Below are 23127 nucleotides of genomic sequence, written 5' to 3' on the forward strand. Positions count from 1 at the left end.
GTTTTCACACAACATAGCTTGATACTTAGTCATGCGGCTATTACTAAACCAATGATTGCCTTTATAGTCTAGCAACGTTTGTACTGCGTGCAGGACTCGCACGTAGAGTTCCTGACCCAGAGTGAGCTTATCAGCTTTGGCTACCAGCAGGGCGACGGCAGCTACAGCTCTTAGACAAGGTGGAAGACCACTGGCCACTGCATCCAGTTGTTTGGACATATATGCAACAGGTCTTTGCCATGATCCCAAGTACTGTGTCAATACTCCCACAGCCATTCTTCTTTGCTCGTGTACATATAAGTAGAATGGACGTGTATGATCAGGTAGACCTAATGCTGGGGCACTCATCAAAGCCTTCTTCACATCTTCAAATGCCTTTTGCTGTTCAGGGGTCCACAGGAAGGGATCGTGTTCTGTACCTTTTATAGCTGCATAAAGAGGTTTCGCCAATATCGCATAACTGGGAATCCATATCCTACAGAAGCCTGCTGCCCCCAAGAATTTCCGCACTTGTCTTCTATTCTTGGGTATTGGTATTTGGCATACAGCTTCTTTTCTCTCTGGCCCCATTATCCTTTGACCTTCAGAGATATGGATTCCCAGATACTTGACAGTTGGCTGACACAACTGAGCTTTCTTCCTGGACACCTTGTATCCTGCCTTCCAGAGAATGTGTAGTAGATCATGTGTTGCTTGCTGACATATTTCTCTTGTAACTGCCGCTATCAACAAATCATCTACATATTGCAATAGTACACACTCTCCTGGGATGGACTTGAAATCCAGTAAGTCTTGACTTAAAGCTGATCCAAATAGGGTGGGTGAATTTTTAAACCCTTGGGGCAGTCTTGTCCAAGTCATCTGGCGTTTCGAGCCCGTTACAGCATTTCCCCATTGGAATGCGAAGATACACTGGCTTTCCGCAGCAATTCGAAGGCAAAAGAAGGCATCTTTGAGATCTAAGACAGTGAAATAGGTAGCCCCGCCCGGAATTAAAGCAAGCAGGTTATATGGATTGGGCACAACTGGGTGTATACTTACGACCGCATCATTGACTGCTCTCAAGTCCTGCACAGGGCGATACTCATCTGTACCGGGGATACAGGCAACAATGGGATGTTCCAGGGGGAAGTACAGAATTTTAGGATACCATACCGTATGAACTTATCCAAATACGATTGTATATTCTTCTTGGCCTTTTGTGGGATATGATATTGCCTTAAGCTCACTGGATAGACCCCAAGTTTCAGTTCGATTCGAATTGGTGGGATATTGCGAGCAAGTCCTGGTGGGTTGTTCTCTGCCCACACTCCTGGTATATTAAACAAGGATTCATCACTCTTAGGGTTTTGGCTAGTCAACGCTGTATAAAGTCGCCACTCTTCTTCCTTTGGTACAGATATTGTCATTATACCTGAAGGTCCATTGAACTTTAAAGATGTTGTTCCATTTGGTAGAAACGTTATCTGCGCTTGTAGTTTTGACAACAAATCACGTCCTAACAGTTGGACTGGACATTCAGGCATATAAAGGAATTGATGTTTTACTACGTGGCCTCCCAATGTACAGAGTCGACTTTTAAGAACCGGTTTAGCAGCACTCCTTCCAGTTGCTCCTATTACGCTGATAGTTCTTCCAGATGGAGGAGCAACTAGGTCAGTCACCACCGAATTTTCAGCACCAGTATCGATCATGAACGCACTCCTTTTTCCCCCTATTGATACATCGCCCATAGGCTCCGCTCGGCCAAGGGGGATAGAGCCCGGTCGGTATCAATAGTCCTCCATGACCGTGTCAGCCAATCCTACAAAGTCCCTATCTTCTCTATCGCGGGATCTCTGCGCTGCTGAATAATACTTGTCTTCTCTAACTCTTCCTCTATTGCTACCATTATTCCCTCCAGGACCTCCTCTACCTCTCGCTCTGCCTCTATAATTACCATATCCTGCCCTAGGTCTGTCTCTCTCATACTGTTCCCTTCGCGGACACTCACTTCTCCAATGCCCTTCTTCCCTACAGTATGCGCACTGATTTCTACTCAGGGGTTCCCCATTCCACTTACTATCGCCTCTATCTGTTCCCCTATATACTTCCTTTTCCCTTCTATCTACGCCTGCGAATGCTACCGCTAGCATATCTGCCTTTCTACGCATCTTGCGCTCTTCCTCTTTATTTGTCTCTGTTTCCCTGTTCATGTACACTTTATTCGCTACCTCCATTAGTTGGGTTATGGACATCCCTACAAACCCTTCTAACTTTTGTAGCTTGCGCTTTATATCTCCGTAGGCTTGGCTGACAAAGGCAGAGTTAACCATCCGGGAATTCTCAGGGGCCTCCGGATTAAAGGGGGTATACAAGCGGTATGCCTCCAATAATCGGTCATAAAAGACACTGGGCGATTCATCACATTTCTGCAATACCTCAGCCGTCTTAGACATGTTAATCGCCTTCTTTCCTCCAGCTTTCATGCCAGCAATAATAGCGTCCCTGTATGCTTTTAAATGGGCCATATCTGCGCCATTGATATTCCATTCCGGATCAGTGTTTGGATAATGTGCTGCGGCCCATGCTGCCGGATTGGCCTGATTTTGTGTACGGGCCACTTCTTCCAGCGCTTTAATTGCCGCTTGGTTTATCCTTGTCCTTTCCTCGTTATTAAACAATGTCATAAGCAGTTGCTGGCAATCAGCCCAAGTGGGATTATGTGTCTGGACTATGGAGGTAAACAAATCCGTCATGGCTTGAGGCTTTTCGGTGTATGAGGAGTTATGGGTCTTCCAATTAAATAGATCAGTAGTTGTGAAGGGAACATAAACGAATACTGGATCAGCATATTGTATCTGGCCGCCACCGTTAATGTGTGTCGGGCCAGGTGTCAGTAGAAGTGGCATTTGATAATGTCGGGGTTGTAGGGTACCGGTCAATTGTCGGGTTAGTATGGGGCTTCGTTTAGGAACGTCAGTTAGGGGTTCCGGTCGAGGGGTAGTAAGACAAGGGGATGGGGACGCTTTACTGAGGGGGAGGTCGGTGAGTAAAATATTCCAGGCCGGGCTAGGAGGAGCCTGACCAGGAACTAGAAATGGCGCCAAATCTGGGTAGGTGGAGTTGACAGAGGTAGGTACTGAGAGGGGAGGGTTTAAAACAAGAGGGCTGGGCTCTGAGCTAGAGGAGGAAGTAGGGGAGGAGCGTTTCCAGCAGCACCTCCTCTTCCTCTTCCGGTGGAGGAGGAGTAAGGGGGCATCATAGGGATCTCAGACTCAGGAGGCGTGTCCAAAATGGGCGTAATTACGGCCTTAGTGGACAAGCGAGTCCTGGCCACCATGTGGCGACATTGTTCCTCGTGGCATACTCGGATCCATTTTGGCGAGTCTTTTACGGCCTGCCTCCAACAATCAATATATGGAAACTGGCCGTAAAGTTCAGGCCTACCTGATACAGCCACTTGTACACGCTGTACCAGATTAGGATCCAAACTGCCACGTGGCGGCCATGCGGCAACCAAAGTAGGCCATTCCCTACTACACAATGTAATCAAGCATGCTGGAGACATCTTTACCCCAAAATCACATACTGTATATCCCTTTTTAAAATTCTTTATCATACATCCTAAGGGATCCAAAATCGTCGAATCTGACGCACCCATACTTAACAATGGAGCGTCGTTTCCAACAGAAACTATACAAACACTCTACCAACGGTCACACCCGTTCCCTCGGCAACAGCACCACGTGGTACAGTTACTAAGTGAAACGCACACAACAAAACACTCAGGGAATTCCCGTACACACACAGCTGTTACACCAGTCACTAAGTAACTAATACTGTGCCCTTTGGTGAAACTATACGGTCACCCACGCTATAATTCCCTATATTTGAATTACCCGTCTATAACATACCCCAGTAACATCGTCTTTACAAACAGTAGTTACAGTACGGTTAGCATAGGTTAAAGTACAATTTAAAGTCACAGTACAATTAGTAGTGGTTATGGTGTTAAAACATGCAACATAGACGACAATTATTAGTACTTATTTACAGTATCAGTAATTATACATGGTTATGGTACCGTGCGCTATAATACAGTTACACACTATTCACACTCTCGCTAGACGGCAGAGCTCACGCTATCTAGCAAGATATACACGCTACTACAACAATCTTTTACACATTTACAATTCCCAACTAATCTATTGGCCAGTACCTTGATGGACTACCTAAAACTATCTACATATGTTTTGGTTAGCCACACTGCCCAAGCACCACATATAGCGAACTAGAGGGCGGAATTTACAACAGCACCCTTTTAGTCTATTTACTCTATCAAAAATCTAGTGGGTTCCAAATTTACACGCCTTCCCACTTAGCCAAGATAGGTTGAGATCTAGCGGACCGAATTTACACAGATGCCGCTAAGTCTCCCGGTCCCTCCGACCTAGCGAACAAAATATACACCCTAGAACGCTAGTCTAGACAAGACACCGGTGTCCGGCTAGGGCTATTTACACCAGAACCCCGCCTGACTCCAAACCAAAATAAAACGGGCTTACTAAAGGGCGTTTAATTGAGCGGTGCGCCTTCGCTCCTTCCCTCCACTGGAGGGGGCAGATTCCAAATAACCCCTTATGGGCCTACCGCACAATCGGTATCCAATACCCCTAGTGGGTCCGCCGTCTAAAACAGCGGTCGTCTTACCTCCTCGTTCCTGAACCTGGGTTCACACTCATCGACGGGGACACCCCAGCACTTACTACGTAGAGGCCGATGATCTCCTGGACAACAGACCAGTGGCGCCGAGATGAAAGGAGGTCCACGCAGAAGTTCAGGGGTGCAGCCGTAGAGAACGTGGGCAAAGATAGACCGTCTCACGCCTCTGCTTCTCAGCTACCGTTGAACAATGAGCTTCCCGGCCCAATGCACCAAATGATACCGGAGAAACTGACGGAAGCCAAGCACAGAGAGATGGACACAGGTTTCTTCAGGAAGGAAGAGATTCTTTATTCGGTTCACCGATCGGGACTCAGAGGGACTAATGTCACCAAAAAACAGCAAAGTCTGAGTCCTGATCATACAGTGTAGGTCCCTTATATAGGCATGTAGCTCCTCCCATAATCAGTTCAACCTACACATACTCTTATCTAATCAACCGAATAGAGACTAAAATCCTGTTTGACCACATGGCTTGCCCAGCACAATGGAGGAGGGGAAATACTCGTATATCCTGTATTCCTACTTATGCTCCTTACACTACTAATTGTATCTTAGCTACGTGTAACTGACTTAACTGGGACATCAACATATGCAAATGCACATACCATGTGGCAATCTTGTCCTAGTAAATTTATTTTTACTGAGATTCCACCACAAAATCATTTGAAAACTGTATCCAACAATATTAAATCAAGGTCATAATCTATATTGAATTGTTTTTGTGCTTCAAAAATCTACTGCTTGACTTTTTATGGATTTTGCACCTTTAGCACAAGTAGACCAGATTTGCTGAACATATTTCTTTCTTTGAACTATGAAGTTATTTAACTCAAGTTGCCTTAGCTGGGGTCTAAAATGTAGTATTTTGTAAATAATTTATTATTTTATTTTGTTTATTTTACTAGGATGGACAAGCAGATATTCTATACACATTCTGGAATTCCGTTACTCATATACTTTCATCTCAGTTTAAGAAGGCAACAAACTGTAAGTTCAAAATGTGACTGATATTAAAATCAATGAGTCAGTTCTACATAAATAGATGCATGTGATTAAGAGCCTAAAAACTAAAAAATATGTGGTATGGCCTGCAGTTGCTGTCATTTTTGTATGTGTTTGTATGTATATATGTATATATATATATATTTATAATTTTGTTTACTTTTTGAGCATGTCATTTTTATGTGGTAACACTTTAAACTCAAAGTGAATTATGTACTGGAGCACAACAAGCATTATTAATGCAAATATTACATTTGGAAATGTAAAAAAAACAAAACAAAACTATCTATTATTCCTTTCAAAACCATTTTTATCCCTTAAATGCCATTTTTTTTCTCCACTATTTCATCAGCATTCTGACTCTCCATCCTGTATTCCCCACTGTCTACCAGCACCCTACTGTTTCAACTCTCTAACACATAGCAGGAAATGTGAAAGCTTTGATTTTGTAGATAGGCTTTCAAGGGTAAGGTCCCTCTCACTGGGATAACATAATTTAATTGTGATAATTCATCATTTTAATACATAGTTTAATACACAGAAAACAAATGTAAATAATTGTACTATGCCTTTCTTTTTAGTCTCCGTCAAGTTCTTCATGCTGTGCATTTTTATTCTACGCAAATGCATATTTTAACATGAAGCTTCGGCTTATTTTTTATTTACATGATGAATACATTCCAAAACTAGTTAAAAGCTCATGTTTCCTACAATCATTGCTTCGCATATATCCCATTTGTTACTGTTTAATGTGCTCCCAGTAGGTTCTGTACAGAATGTGGGTAATTCTAGATATCTTTTCTTCTGTGCTTTCTTTGGTAGCATCCACATTCCTGAAACAGGCTTTTGAAGGTGAATACCCAAAGCTGCTGAGACTGTATAATGATTTGTGGAAGCGTCTGCAGCACTATAGTCAGAATTTACAAGGCTCCTTCACAAGCGCTGGAAGTTCTGATCTTGTTCCTGAGTTACAACCTATAGAAGATGATGCGCAGGACATTCTAGTGGTTAAGAAACTTGATCATGAGTATGTGTATATCAAAATACATTTGCTAACCAAAATGTCTGTACTCTTTCATCAAAGCCAGTATGACAACTTTAAAAAAAGATATTGTGCAAAATTATTTCTGAATTTATTATCCTGAAGAACAGACTGGATACATTTTACTTGTGAAGCACATACAATTAGAAGAAAAAAAAAATGTCCCTGCAAGAAAACCTAATCGCTCTTTACAGTGAGGTAAAAACGTATTTGATCCCCTGCTGATTTTGAACGTTTGCCCACTGACAGAGAAATGATCAGCCTGTAATTTTAATGGTAGGTGTATTTTAACAGTGAGAGACAGAATAACAAAAAAAAAAAAATGCAGAAACACGCATGTCAAAAAAGTTATAAATTGATTTGCATGTCACTGAGTGAAATAAGTATTTGATCCCCTATCAATCAGCAAGATTTCTGGCTCCTAGGTGTCTTTAATACAGGTTACAAGCTGAGATTAGGAGCACTCTTTTAAAGGGAGTGCTCCTAATCTCAGCTGGTTACCTGTATAAAAGACACCTGTCCACAGAATCAATCAATCAGATTCCAAACTCTCCACTATGGCCAAGAACAAAGAGCTGTCCAAGGATGTCAGGGACAAGATTGTAGACCTATACAAGGCTGGAATGGGCTACAAGACCATCGCCAAGCAGCTTGATGAGAAGGTGACAACAGTTGGTGACAAATTAAAGAAAACACAAAATAACTGTCAGGCTCCCTTGGTCTGATGCTCAATGCAAGATCTCACCTTGTGGAGTTTCAATTATCATGAGAACGGTGAGGAATCAGCCCAGAACGACACGGGAGGATTGTGTTAATGATGGCAGCTGGGGCCATAGTCACCATAGTCACCCTACGCCGTGAAGGACTGAAATCCTGCAGCGCCCGCAAGGTCCCCTTGCTCAAGAAAGCACATGTACAGACCCGTCTGATGTTTGCCAATGAACATCTGAATGATTTAAAGGAGAACTGGGTGAAAGTGTTGTGGTCAGATGAGAACAAAATCGAGCTCATTGGCATCAACTCAACTTGCCGTGTTTCGAGGAGGAGGAATGCTGCCTATGACCCCAAGAACACCATCCCCACCATCAAACATGGAGGTGGAAACATTATGTTTTTCTGCTACAGTAACCAGACAACTGCACCGCATCAAAGGGATGATTGAAGGAGCCATCAAATCTTGGGTGAGTACTGCCTTCCCTCAGCCAGGGCATTGAAAATGGGTCGTGGGAATGAGTATTCCAGCATGACAATGATCCAAAAACACCCAGCCAAGGCAACAAAGGAGTGGCTCAAGAAGAAGCACATTAAGGTCCTGGAGTGGCCTAGCCAGTCTCCAGTCCTTAATCCCATAGAAAATCTGTGGAGGGAGCTGAAGGTTCGAGTTGCCAAACGTCCGCCTCGAAACCTTAATGACTTGGAGAGGATCTGCAAAGAGGAGTGGGACAAAATCCCTCCTGTGATGCGTGCAAATCTGGTGGCCAACTACAAGAAACGTCTGACCTCTGTGATTGTGAACAAGGGTTTTGCCACCAAGTCGAAGGGGTCAAATACTTATTTCAGTCATTGACATGCAAATCAATTTATAACTTTTTTGACATGCGTTTTTCTGCTTTTTTATTTTGTTATTCTGTCTCGAACTGTTAAAATACACCTACCATTAAAATTATAGACTGATCATTTCTTTGTCAGTGGGCAAACGTTCCGAAAAAGCAGGGGATCAAATACTTTTTTCCCTCACTGTATGTATACTGAACTAGAATATACTGCATGATATTATTACTAAATATTTTATAGTTTTGAAAACGAAAATATAATTTTTGTATACTCAGTACAGAGTATGAGATATGAAATAGTGTTCTCTTATACTATGTGTCATCTTTATAACAAAAAATGAATATTGCTCTCACTTCATAAGAAAAAATGTGTCTAGTTGCACTGGTTTGTATTACAAGCCGTGTAAAACAATTTTAGCAAAAAGAAAAAATACACCAGAGTAAATTCTCTCTTTATTAACCATTGAAAAATGTGTTCAAATATTAAAACTGTGGCAGATAAGTAGCACCAAAAATATTTAAAATAATTGCTAACAATTCAGGGGGCACATACCACACCCCAAGGAAGCTGGGCAAGTTTTGTGGCTCATAACCACCTCATCAGCAGCTCTTCAGGAGTGAAATGTGCCCACTTTGATTGATGTTGTATGTGCATTATTGTGAGATTTGTTTTTGTTTGTTTTGTTTTCTGGGATTAACGCCAAAGTGCACCCACAAGGAACCAATTGTACCTCCTGTTATTTTCTCTGCATACAGTTTTTAAAAAACTTTTCAGAAAGCAGTGGTCTATCACATTAACTGAAAAATGCAGTTGTACTGCAGCCATTTACATCTGGCATCAAGGCAAACATAGCAATGGACATTGTATTAATGTTTTCAACACAGAGTGCACAAATGTGCTAAAGATGTAAAGAACCATATGTTAAAATTAAACTTAACTTTGCATTTATGTATTTCTTGTTGTTACAGTAAAGAAAAAACATTGAAAGATTCACTGCAACCTTACGAAGCAGCTTACCTGTCTAAATCCCTTTCACGACTTTTTGATCCCATCAATCTGGTCTTCCCAACTGGAGGTCGTAACCCCCCTTCTGCTGATGAGGTAGACAGCATCATTAAAACCATTGCAAGGTAGGATGCATTCTACTTTTACCAACATATTGTTATGGTTGAATTGAGTTAACCTTCATTCATAATTAACAATTTCAGTTTGAATATTTTCTTCCATATGGCTGTATTGTTCCTATGTTGGTGGGAAATTAATTCTGCAAGTGAAACTTGTTGCTCTCTGAAAAGTGCTGTTACAGTGAGAGAAAAGAGTATTTGATCCCCTGCTGATTTTGAACATTTGCCCACTGACAAAGAATTATCTGTCTGATTTTAAATGTTGGCCCACTGACAAAGAAAAGATCAGTCTATCATTTTAATGGTAGGCATATTTTAACAGTGATAGACAGAATAACAAAACAAATTCAGAAAAATGCATGTCAAAAAAGTTATAAATTGATTTGCATGTCAATGAGTGAAATAAGTATTTGACCCCTTCGACTTAGTACTTGGTGGCAAAACCCTTGTTGGCAATCACAGAGGTCAGACGTTTCTTGTAGTTGGCCGCTAGATTTGCACACATCACAGGAGGGATTTTGTCCCACTCCTCTTTGCAGATCCTCTCCAAGTCATTAAGGTTTTCGAGGCGGACGTTTGGCAACTCGAACCTTCAGCTCCCTCCACAGATTTTCTATGGGATTAAGGTCTGGAGACTGGCTAGGCCACTCCAAGACCTAAATGTGCTTATTCTTGAGTCACTCCTTTGTTGCCTTGGCTGTGTGTTTTCGGTCATTGTCATGCTGGAATACCCATCCACAACCTATTTTCAATGCCCTGGCATCCCTTTGATGCAGTGGAGTTGTCCTGTCACCGTAGCAGAAAAACACCCCCAAAGCATAATGTTTCCACCACCATGTTTGATGGTGGGGATGGTGTTCTTGGGGTCATAGGCAGCATTCCTCCTCCTCCAAACACGGCGATTTGAGTTGATGCCAAAGAGCTCGATTTTGTTCTCATCTGACCAAAATACTTTCACCCAGTTCTCCTCTGAATCATTCAGATGTTTATTGGTGGGCCTGTACATGTGCTTTTTTTTGAGCAGGGGGACCTTGCGGGCGCTGCAGGATTTCAGTCCTTCATGATGTAGTGTGTTATCAATTGTTTTCTTGGTCCCAGCTGCCTTGAGATCATTAACAAGATCCTCCTGTGTAGTTCTGGGCTGATTCCTCACCGTTCTCATGATCATTAAAACTCCACGAGGTGAGATCTTGCATGGAGTGCCAGACCAGACACAAAATCTGTCTGATTTTAAACGTTGGCCCACTGACAAAGAAATGATCAGTCTATACTGACAGTTATTTTGTGTTTCTTCCATTTTGAATAATCGCAACAACTGTTGTCACCTTCTCACCAAGCTGCTTGGCGATGGTATTGTAGTCCATTCCAGCCTTGTGTATGTCTACAATCTTGTCCCTGACATCCTTGGACAGCTCTTTGGTCTTTGCCATGGTGGAGAGTTTGGAATCTGATTGATTGCTTCTGTGGACAGGTGTCTTTTATACAGGTAACAAGTGAGATTAGGAGCACTCCCTGCAAGAGAGTGCTCCTAATCTCAGCTCGTTACCTGTATAAAAGACACCTAGGAGCCAGAAATGTTGCTGATCGATAGGGGATCAAATACTTATTTCACTCACTGACATGCAAATCAATTTATAACTTTTTTGACATGCGTTTTTCTGGATTTTTTTTGTTATTCTGTCTCTCACTGTTAAAATACACCTACCATTAAAAATCAGCAGGGGATCAAATACTTTCCCCCCTCACTGTACATGATTTCTCACTGCCTCCAAAATTCACTTGTTTTGGGGAGGGAGAACAAGGTTTTGTTAACCAGATTGAATTACAAAGGTTAGTGAGTAATACAGGGGTCTTTTTTCCCAGCCAAGTTGTGATACTTAATTTGGAGGCTAATTAAAAAGATTTTGATTAGGTGATGAATCCAGAGTGTATTACAGCTGATGGTTAATACTCTTAAAGGACCCCTATAGGCACCCAGACCACTTCAGCTTAATGGTGCCAGGTCCAGCAGAGAAACTGCTATGTTTATATTTGGGTTAATCCAGCCTCTAGTGGCTGTCTCATTGACAGCCGCTAGAGGCGCTTGCGTGCTTCTCACTGTGAAAATCACAGTGAGAAGACGTCAGCGTCCATAGGAAAGCATTGTAAATGCTTTCCTATGAGACTGTCTGAATACGCGTGCGGAGGAGGAGAGGAGGAGGAGAGCAGGAGGAGAGCTCCCCGCCCGGCGCTGGAGAAAGAGGTAAGTTTAACACCTTCCTCTCCATCCAGCCCGGCGGGAGAGGGACCCTGAGGGTGGGGGCACACTCAGGGCACTATAGAGCTAGGAAAACGAGTATGTTTTCCTGGCACTATGGTGGTCCTTTAACCACCTTGCAACTATGGCAAATTATTTGATTTACAGCTGAAAAAACATACATTAGTTTCAAGTCTGTCAGAGGATTTCTTTTTTTTGTAAATCTTTTTTATTGAGGTAATAACATGACATAGAGAATGCGCAGTAAATAAACAGTGGGAAACACGCAGGTTTCAGGCATTTGATGTAATATGTCATAACACGAGATATGCAAATCTCAGCGGGATTATCAATAAGGAGATACGCAGGTCTCCTGGTAGGTAAACATAATATTCGTGCTTAATGGATAAAGTAGGCACTTAAATAGGTGTAATGAGGAGATCTCTTGGAGCACCAAGCAAAGGATACCTGTAGGGTTTCCCAAGGCACAACAATACGTTAAGGACAAGTGTGGCTAGCGTCGGAAGAAGCTTTTTTTTCAACTAGGCATGGGACACGGGAAGGATACGTAAGTATGGGACTCTAGAGTCCTTGGCGGAGTGCCAGGGCAGAAATAAGAAAGGTAGTCTATGTGTCTTTATCGAGTCAGGCGCACCAATCTGTAACTATGGCGTCTATCAGTCATGTGGACCCGTAGATGTCGGGGTCACCATGGGTGCTTGTCACAGTCTGCTACGGGGTGCTCGGGATGACATCTATTCTCTTCAGTGTGTGGGTTGGGGCCCGATCGCCCTCTCGAGACAAAGTGGTCGGAGAAGTTGCCCCTGTTAAGGCTTCGCGTTCCCAGGGGCCTTTCCCTCATGTTCAAAGACGTAAGTGGTCATGGGTTGAATCGTCGTCCCTGTCGGCATAGCCTGCGGGTCGCGGGCGTCTCAGGTGTGGGTCACTTGTAGTTGCCATGGGTAGGTTAAGTGTTTGGAGTGAGAGATTATGTTGTAACTGTAGTGTGTGTGTCAGTGTTGTCAGGGGGAGAGTGTGAAGTGCTGTGGCGCCTCATCGCGGGCAGGGAACCAAAGTCGTCCATCATCACGGCATTTGTCGTGAAGATGCGAGATGGTAAATGTATTTCGCAATTGCTATGGTGCAGGCGGTCGTCTGCGCCACATAATGGCCGGGGGCAGAGGCATCAGTGGAATGGAGCCTATAATTTGGCAAGGCGGTATCTCCCCAATCCCGGTTTCCAACCCCGAGGCCCAACAGTCGAGCCGCAGCAGAGTTAGAGAGAGAAGAGGAGAAATTAAAGGTGGGAGGAAGGGAGGGAAGAGGGTAAAGAAGGTTGGTCTGCGTCAAGGGGACCCACTGCCGCCGTCCCCCCACTGGGGTGGCCGCGAGTACCCCTCGCTAGTCTATAGCGGGTGATGTATGTGAACCATGGGAGCCACATCTCCAGATGTTTCGTTGTGCGGCCGGTCAGAAGGCATGGATGTCTTCCGCTCCGTGTATGTCTTCCACCCTGTTGATCCATTCATTCTTCGTCGGTGTATCGCGCGTTTTCCAATGTGCTGGTATGTTGGCTTTGGCGGCGTTCAGCAGATGGCGTAGTATGGACCTCTTGTAAGTTCGGACGGGTTGGGTCGAGATGTGCAACAAGGCGAGCTCAACACTCCACTCCGGGATGTCACCCAGGATATCGGTGATGGCATTTTTTATCATCGCCCAGTATGGGACTATGTCTCTGCACTCCCACCAAATGTGAATCAATGTACCTCGTTCTGCCTGGCATCTCCAACACAACGGCGTGATTGATGGGAATATCCTGTGTAGCAGGGTCGGGGTCCTATACCATAATGAGAGCAATTTGTAGTTGACCTCCTGGTAGTATGAGCTCATGGAGCTTTTCTGCTGCCAGAGTAGAGCCGCATCCCACTGAGCTGGAGTCAGAGTTTTCCCGAGTTGTGTTTCCCACTGTCGGCGGAAGGTGGGCGTCTGGGTCCCGTCCCCGCGATTAAGTGCTGGTAAAGTGCCGAGATTGTATGGTCCAGTGGACTGCCCCGGTCGCATAGGTCTTCGAACCAGGTAAGTTCCCGATGCAAGCGTTCTTTATGCGGTATTGAGTTGTAATAATGTTGTAGTTGTAGGTATCTGAGAACATCTAGGGGGGTCCTAGGGGCAGTTCCCAACAGCGATGTCGAGTCGCGTAGTCTGCCCTCTGTAAGGACCCGGTAGATGGGGATGTATGCCCTGTCGCCGACGGCGGGCCATGCCCTCGATGACAGGCCTCCTGCTAGGGTCGTGTTATGTGTGATAGGAATCATGGGGCTGGGAGTAGGCGATACGTGGCTTTGGTTTCTCAGTGATCTCCAGCCCATTAATGTTTGTTGTATCGATCCATTTGCAATTCCTCCACCCATCCGCCCCTTTGCGGTTCCCCATATCTCCATTTCAAGGGAGGGTCCGAGTAATCCTTTGTCAAGTGTAACCCATTGTTTTGACGTGGTATCTGTGTGCCAGTCCAGTATTCGCTGCATTATCGTGGCCTGGTGATATTTCTTAATGTCCGGGAGTGCTAGTCCTCCACGGTGCCTTCGTCGGCAAAGGATGTCGTGTCGAATTCTAGAGCGACCACCTCGCCAAACAAATTTAATTATCGCCGTCTTCAGAGAGGAGAAAAAGGCATTTGGTACGGCTAATGGGATGGTCTGCATGAGGTATAAGATTCGTGGAAGGACATTCATTTTGATGATCGCCACTCTGCCGTGCCATGTAATGTGGGGGTACGACCACTTATCCAGGTCGGTCACAATTGCCTTCAGAAGGGGTGTGAAGTTGAATCGGTAAGTGTCCTCAGGGTCTGTGGCCACCCAGATCCCGAGGTATTTCATCTTACCGTGACACCACCGGAAGGGGAATTGCGAGTCAAGGGAGATGTAGTCATCCGTGGGGGTTGTGATATTTAGGACTTCGCATTTTGAAAGGTTGAGCTTAAAACCCGAAATGCGTCCAAATTTGTCGAATTCTGAGAGGAGGCACGGTAGCGTCGTTCTTGGGTTCTGCACAAAAAACAGAAGATCGTCGGCGTACGCTGCTACTTTATGGTGTGTGTCTCGCCAGTTATACCCCTGGATATCAGGGTTTGAGCGAATTGCCTGAAGTAATGGTTCGAGGGACATCGCGAACAGGATCGGCGAAAGAGGGCAGCCCTGACGGGTGCCATTGCTAATCGGGAAATCAGCCGTCGTTGACCCGTTGACTCTTACTGTCGCGTGCGGTTTACTGTATAAAGCTGATATCCAGGTGAGGAACCTCTGCCCGCATCCCATCTTCTGTAGAGTTGCTTGCATGTAAGTCCAATCAACTCTATCAAACGCCTTTTCGGCATCGGTTGATCTGTCAGAGGATTTCATGGGTAAGGACCCCTGAGACTTATAGACGCATATATATATAGATGGATATAGTATGTTAAAATATAAATACATATATAAAAAAGTGCCTTGAGTACTCTTCATTACATAATGCAAAAGTCTGTATGATGAATGAAGTCGTTTTTATCTTATAATGAAGTCGTTTTTATCTAATAAGATGAACATAAAGTATCTTTAATTGAAGGGGTGCTGATATTCAATCAGAACATAATGGACAAGTGAACTTTTGTTCACTAACTCTGTCCATGCCCTTACAACGTGAGTGCTGCTTCATTCATTACAATGATTGCTTCTACGATCTATCACACGATTTTACTGTTCTGATAGTTTTCCATTTAGAAATCATTTTATCTCAAGAAATTTGAGAGTCAGGACAATCAATATATACATTGTTTGTATTGTATGTTTGTTTAGGTTTAAGACACCATATACTTATGTTTTTATGTGACACATTCTCATGATTTATCAATTTATTTTATCTTTTAAGCTCACAGCATTTTAAAATTAAATATATAGTGTACATTATACACACACTTCTTAAATGCAGTAGTTTGAATTACATGCTTTAATCAATAGTAATGAACAATCATTGATTAAGGTATATGATTTTTTTTATTTTTGTTAATGTTAAAAGTAATTGTTTCTTTTTTAGAACTTATAATATCACTCTTATTAGAATGTAGATACAAGTACGAGGTTCAATGAGATTTATCATGCCACCTAGCACCTGTCATTCCAAACCTATATGGGGGTCGGTAGGCTATGAATGAAGGTCAGATCCATGATGCATACAACTGCGATATGCCTCTGCATTACTCCCTGCATTGCAAAACAGAGAGGCTTTGCTTGCTGACTTGGGCTATAAATAGTCTACAACTTGAATATATGCCAAGAGAATTATTCACATTATCTTATCCTTCAACTGTACTAGTAATCCAAAGCTGAAAAATACTACTTATAAAACACAATATAGCAAGAAAGATGGATTATGGAAAAATATTCTGCAGACAAGCAGGGGCTATAAAGGCTCAACCACAAATGGAACATTTTCATAAATCCATGATTACCACTGTTTAGTCCACATATAAAAAACATGGATTAACCTATGACATTAGAAACAGTTGAGTGATGCATAGATATATTGAGCAATGTATTTCAGGGCTCATCTAGCAGCGATCTGTTTATACATTGACTTCACATACTAATAATTGCATCCGTTAACACTTTCAGTGGAAGGGATAAACACACTTAATTTATAACAATTGATAAATTACATGTATTTTTATCAGCTTTTCCTGATCTATCTGTAAACAGCAAAAATGTTTTTCGAGTATTTTTTGATAATCACAATTTCAATGAAAACAAGAGACACATGTAAACTACTGTAAAATAAATTGTTATAATGTGATATGTTCTAGTTGTAATTTGGTGCTTTCTTGTTTGCAGTGAAATGAATGTGGCAGCTGTGGATCCACACCTCTGCTCAGCTGTTGCCAAAAATGTAGCCAAGACCATACAACTCTATGGTGTGAAATCAGAGCAACTTGTAAGTAACTTCCTGCAGTTATAGTTTTTCCATGTAATGTATGGCTATTAATAAACAAACATTGGTACTAAGACAAAGTCATGCAAATGGACAAATACAAACCACACACTCTTACATGCAGACACACATACCCCCACAAACACATACTAACACACAAGTGGGCACTTGGAGGTAATTTGCCTCTATGTCACTGACACAGGCAACAAGGCCCCTTAAAGCCTGGGTTGGTGTCTTGCTTGCCTTGCCCAAGTAGCAAGGTTATATGTATGATAATTTGTTCCTGGCTAAAGGCCTAAACAACTTTAGCTCTTTAAAAAGAGCATTAACTTCAATCTAGTCACTGTGCTATCAGATTTGCCAGCAAGTGTATATATTGGGTTAAAATTGGTTTGGGGGCAAAGAGCAGAGGCCAAGCTTTTGGTTATGAGTTCACTTGTTCTGTTACAGAAATGTTTGTAGGTTTTATTCACTTTGCAGAGTTGCGGCAAAACCAACAACAAAATATGTTCTAAAATATTTGACTTGAGAAAAAATATATATTTAAGCTTATTAAAGCAATTTTTCAAAATGTGCCCTGTCGGATATCAGCTGACATTGTCAGCCAATGTATGATCTCCAAAGAGGGTCAAAACTGATATTGCTAAAGTGAAATGGGAACTTCCGTTTTAGCAATATTACTGAAGATTGGAAGGACCTACAGTGGCTTAGAGCTGGAATGCTTTTCTAAATTAATTTAATGCCTTGCAGTTAGATGGTCCCAGAGGACTACAGTGGGCTAACGTAGTTATGGTGTTTAGATTGCCCCTTGCAAAGACAAAGTATTGACTTTGCAAGAGTAGTATTAGAAAGGCAAGGTTTTTTGGTTTAATATGTAGTTTGTGCTTTAATTCACGGTTACTTACGAATATGTTTGCAAGCTTTGTTTTTTCATGTGAAAAAGCGTATTCAGGCTTAAACAACAGCATGACTTGCTATCTTTTTTTTTTTTTGGTTAATGCTGCTTTAATATATTTTCATATTACAGGTTTCTTTAAAAAGGAATACATTTGTGCATGGACACCAATGTCATAACAGATGTAAAAAAATAAATACATCTTGCTGATTCTTTTTTTGTAATGTTTCATTCACTCATATTAGTGTAACCTTCAAATTAATTGTAATGTTTCAGTATTCTCCCATATTAAAGTAAAAAATTTAATATTTTGCCCATATACAAAATATAGTTTTGATGTCTGATTTATTTCCTCTTTGATTATGTAATGTGTAGGTTATATAATGGAAGTTTATGTCAGACATTTAAATATGCATTGCTAAAGGAACGCTATATCGTTTGCAATACAAACCTGTATTCCTATTGCCATAGTGCCCCTGTCCCTAGTCACATATAGGTCCCCGTCCTCTTTTTCTAAAATAAAAAATAATAAAATAAAAGTTTGAGATCTGAGCGGGGACCCACCGAAGGGCAGGCTATTTCAGCTCTTGCACCCTGCATTTTTGCTCTCCATAAGTTTAAAGGGTAATCCAGACGTGGACCCCTTGCTCATGGTGCCTAGAGAGATATCAGCTATGCCTCACTGATGATGCCTAACAAGGCTGAAACGATCATTTGGGGTTGTTGTGTCTCTCATGCAGAGAGAACTTGCTGGCATTTTGGATCTGGACTGCCCGTATGGGTGGGACCAGTCTGATATACTTTGCCACTCTGTAATAGCACAAGATGAGTTAAAACCAGCTTGAGATCTGAGCAGGGACCCACCCTATTTGGACCCCGTTTTTTTGCTCTAAAATAAAAGTTTTACTCACCTTTTCCCAACACCGAACCTCGACATGCTCATCTCTACACCTTCCGCAACACCAGCGAGGAGGCAAGGCAAATCCAATACTTTTCATAGAGGATCATTGGGGACCTGATGCACATGTGTGGTGACACATCCAATTCTTTTCATTGGTCTGCATTGTATTCAATGCTTCACTATGAGTTTCTGCCTCACCTGACCAGATTTATTCGGTTAGTACAGCTGAAGCTTCTAAAATAAAAAACTGTAAAGTTTTACATTACAGGGTTAAAATAACAGTCACTGCTTTAGTTTCCCTTTAAATAGCATAATATCTTGATGTGAGCATATATTTTCTAGGAATTACTAATAGATCTTATTCTTTGTATAATGTTTCCAGAAGAGGAATCGGTAAACAATATGCCCTCAAATTAACATGCATTAGGTGGATTGTATGACTTTGTCTCTTTATCATTTCTTGCTTCTTGTCTCGATCACTAATAGAATTAGAATTATGTCATTGAATTGTTATATAAGTAGAATATTCAATTTAGGTGATCCAAATGTAAAATTCCCATTGTTTCTTAAATTCCAAATGACTGATAAAATGTACATGTTAAAGTACATCTGTAAAGAATGCTAGTAAATACACTTAATGGATGGCCATGTTTCTTGCTACCACTTTCCATCCATTATTGAATGCAGTTATATAAAAGTAATTTCTATAAATTACATGAAACATAAGTAATTTTATCATATGAAAGACACTGTCTTGATCACTTTTACTGTCTGTGTTATGACTGAAAGCAAAATATGGATATGAATGGATAGTTCTACTATGGAAAAAATAAATATAACATAGTGTAGTTTGCACATAATCGCCACTCAATAAGCAAGTTCCAATTGGCAATTCACTATTATTCAGTCAAAATGGAGACTTCATAAAATCCTTGTCAGCAAGCTCAGCCCCCATGTCCTCTTTTACTTCCATTTCAATTCCAGGGTGTCACGGCAAGGGTGCGTAACTCATTATTGCACTATTGAATATTGTTTTTGAAGCTGGGACCCCCACAGAGGTCAGTTGACAGAAGGGGTAATGTAAATTGCATAGCAATGTGAAAAAGGGAAGATGTATCCTGTGATTAATCAAATGCTCTGCAAGGTGTGTGATTCTACACTTGAAAAGCCTGAATGTCTGGCTTCAGCCATATGGCCTGTACTTCTTAATTGGTGAGTCAATCTCTTTGATATGTTAATGGCCATTAGCCCTGTTCCAGTATCATATCCAAAAGAAAAAACATTAATATTTACCCACAGAATAATAATTAAGCCTCCTTTTTGTTATATTTGGAATGTGACAAGCGACATCTTCTAAACAAGCCCAAACATGTTGGCATAACGTAACCACAGGGGAAGGGATTGTGATGTCCGCTATATTGGGTCGCAAGTAAAAGTCACTTAGTGTCTCTATAGATGTCTCCTTAACTCCAACTCGGGGTGAGGCGGGGTAATCCACAGGGTATATCACTAGTGATACTGAAGTGTGACTTGTACTTGCTTGAGGGACCAGAATCTAATTCTAAGTGAGTCACCATCTTTCTTACCAGAGACCCCCCTGGAGCAGAAGTGTTACTTTAAAAAATTGAGTACGTAATTAGGACTTCTGTTATTTTTCCATTTTGGTTTTATCTGTTGTTGGTGTAAATAATTTTGATTGTCATCTATAATTTTGTTGCAATGTGACAATTTTTTGCTCACAATAAATATTATTTTATTAAAGGGAAACTCCAGTGCCAGGAAAACAATCCGTTTTCCTGGCACTGGAGGGTCCCTCTCCCTCCCACCCCCCAATCCCCAGTTGCTGAAGGGGTGAAAACCCCTTCAGTGACTTACCAGAGGCAGCGACAGGTCCCACGTCGCTGCTTCCTCCTCCCCCGCCGCTCCTCCTTCTGCTTACGCCGGCCGGTGGGCGAGACTGATCTCGCCCGCCAGCCGAGGAGACCTAATGCGCATGCGCGGCAATGCCGCGCATGCGCATTAGCGCACCCCATAGGAAAGCATTGAAAATGAATTTCAATGCTTCTGCATGGGGAATAGAGCGACGCTGGAGGTCCTCACACCTGTGCTAAAGAGCAGGAAGTTCCCTCTAGTGGCTGTCTAATAGACAGCCACTAGGGGAGGACTTAACCCTGCAAGGTAATTATTGCAGTTTAAAAAAAACTGCAATAATTACACTTGCAGGGTTAAGGGTAGTGGGAGTTGGCACCCAGACCACTCCAATGAGCAGAAGTGGTCTGGGTGCCTGGAGTGTCCCTTTAAGTTCCGCCTTTGTCTGGTAAAGAATCATGTTACCTGAAGAGACTTATTAGTATTTTTGCAATTCCTTAAGTATTGGGCTAAGTGGTATTTGGTGGGTTTTTATTATTGATTTACCTGGGGAACCAAGGCACCCCATTTATAAATTGTCTTGGTGGTGGCAGCGTTAAAATAGTAATAGTTATATTATTATGCTTAAGTGTGGGTGGTGTTTTTATCATTATTTCCGGTTTAGTGCAAACAAATAGTGAACTTTAACCCTTTCACCACCACAACTACGTCACGCACACTTTTGAAGTTGGGTGCGTTCGTGACACAGGGTGGTTGGACAAAAAGGAATAAAGTGCAGAGAGTACACAGGGGCCAAGTAAATTGCAAAAAAATATTATTTATTACTCACATATAAAGTAAAAACAGCAAATAAAGCAGTCCTACGCGGTTTGGTGCCTCCAAAGACTTCCTCTCGGACAAATGCTGCTGAATGTGCAATCAAACAAAGAAAACAGTGATAAATAATTATTTTTGCACTTTACTTGGCCTCTGTTTACACTCTGCACTTTACACCTTTCTTTTCAACCACCCTGGAATTGAAGTGGAAGTAAATGGGGACATGGGAGCTGAGCTTCCTGACAAGGAATCCAAGATTGACTGGATAATAGTGAGTTGTCAATTGGAGCCTGCGTATTGAGTGACGATTTTGTACAAACTACACTATGTTATATTTCATTTTTCATAGTAGAACTACCCATTCTTACCCAGATTTTGTATTAAGAAAGTGCGGTTTCACTTGTTTTGTAATTTTCAATGACTGAAAGCAAACCTGAAGCAGTCACTAGTGTATGTGTGCCTTTGATCAGGGCCGGCGCGTCCATAAGGCGGCACAGGCCTTAGGGTGCACCGGCTCCGGGGGCGCAAGATTTTAGTGACCGGCAGGAGGGAAGCTCTCCCTCCTGCCAGGTCACCTTCTGGACCCCGGGCGCTGCAGTGGTGTGATCAGACGCGGCGAGGAAGCTCTAATCTCCACGTTCTGCTCCCTTGCGCGCTGTCTGCTGATGCCTCGGGAGCAGGAATATGACATCATATTCTGGCTCTCGCGGCATCAGTAGACAGTCCGCGAGGGAGAAGAGCGGTGAGATTAGAGCTCCCTCGCCGCGTCTGATCACACCACTGCCGCATGCCGCCCAGCAGCCCCACTGTACCCCAGGGAATGATTCATCATCCACACCAGCTATCCAGGTAGGAAGGCTGGGTGGAAAATTTTATTTAATAAAATAATTAGTGAGTGTATGTGATGTGAATGTGTGTCTGTGTGTCTGTGAGTGACTGTGTTTCTGTAAGTGTGTGTGTGAGTGTATGTGTGTATGTGAGTGAGTGTCTGTGTGTCTGTGAGTGACTGTGTGTGAGTGTATGTGTCTGAATGACTGTCTGTGTGTGTGTGTGAGTATGTGTGTCTGAGTGACTGTCTGTGAGTGACTGTGAGTGTTTGTGTGTCTGTGAGTGATTGTATGAGTGTGTGTGTGTCTGTGAGTGATTGTATGAGTGTGTGTCTGTGAGTGATTGTATGAGTGTTGCATGTGAGTGTATGAGTGTATGAGTGTGTCAGTGTATGTGTGTGAGTGTCTGTCAAATCAGTGAGAGTATCTTTGTCATTGAGTTTGTGTGTGACTATCAGTGTGTCTGTCAACGAGTGTCAATCAGTGTGTGTGTCAATGAATGAGTGTGTGTCATCAGTGAGTCTGTGTGTTTGTCATTGAGTGTGTGTGACTGTCAGTGTGTATACACCACTGAGTGTAGCGTGGCGGAGCGCAGTACAGGAGCTTCTGTTTCCTGTACCTGGACAGACTGACCGGAGGTGCTCACTGAGAGAGCACTGCCTGTCAGTCCGGCCAGGTACTGAAAATTGAAGCTCCTGTAGGGGGATATCCTCCACTCGACAACGCTACAAGAGAGGTAGGAGGCACACAAGGAAGGGGAGTGCGACCACTAAGGGGGTGGAGGTGCACCAAGGGACAGGGAGGGGATGGGAGAGAAACACCAAGGGACAGGGAAAAGAGGGGAGAGGTTAGAAGAACACTAAGGGACAGGGAAGGGAGGGGACCAATAATGGATGGGGAGAGGGTCTGGTTAAGAGGCACATAGGTGAAGATGTTATTTTTTTTGGAGGGGGGAGGGCGGAAAAATACATCTTCACCTATGTACCCAAAAAGCCCTGCCTTTGATGTACAAACAAGGCCAAAACTAACTAGACAGAGGCTCTTGCCATAGTTTGTAATTTGACCATTTGCCTTTTACCTTTCATAGTTGGGGAAGACTGACAAACTGTTGTCAGGAGCTGTAATACACTGTGGACTTTTGCAAGGGAACAAAGAGAAGAATAGAGAAAGCATCTCACATAACATCACA

General features: G+C 42.6%; 1 protein-coding gene across 1 annotated transcript in view; it reads left to right on the forward strand.

Moving 5' to 3' along the window:
* Positions 1-23127, forward strand: part of COG5 (component of oligomeric golgi complex 5) — a 498415-nt gene that overhangs the window by 362831 nt on the left and 112457 nt on the right. The window contains exons 11-14 of the mRNA XM_063448101.1: positions 5613-5694; positions 6532-6736; positions 9274-9435; positions 16534-16633. Coding sequence (XP_063304171.1) covers positions 5613-5694; positions 6532-6736; positions 9274-9435; positions 16534-16633 — 549 coding nt within the window. The remainder of the gene's footprint in view (positions 1-5612; positions 5695-6531; positions 6737-9273; positions 9436-16533; positions 16634-23127) is intronic.

The sequence above is a fragment of the Pelobates fuscus genome, chromosome 3, assembly GCF_036172605.1.
Source record: "Pelobates fuscus isolate aPelFus1 chromosome 3, aPelFus1.pri, whole genome shotgun sequence".
NCBI lineage: Eukaryota > Metazoa > Chordata > Amphibia > Anura > Pelobatidae > Pelobates > Pelobates fuscus.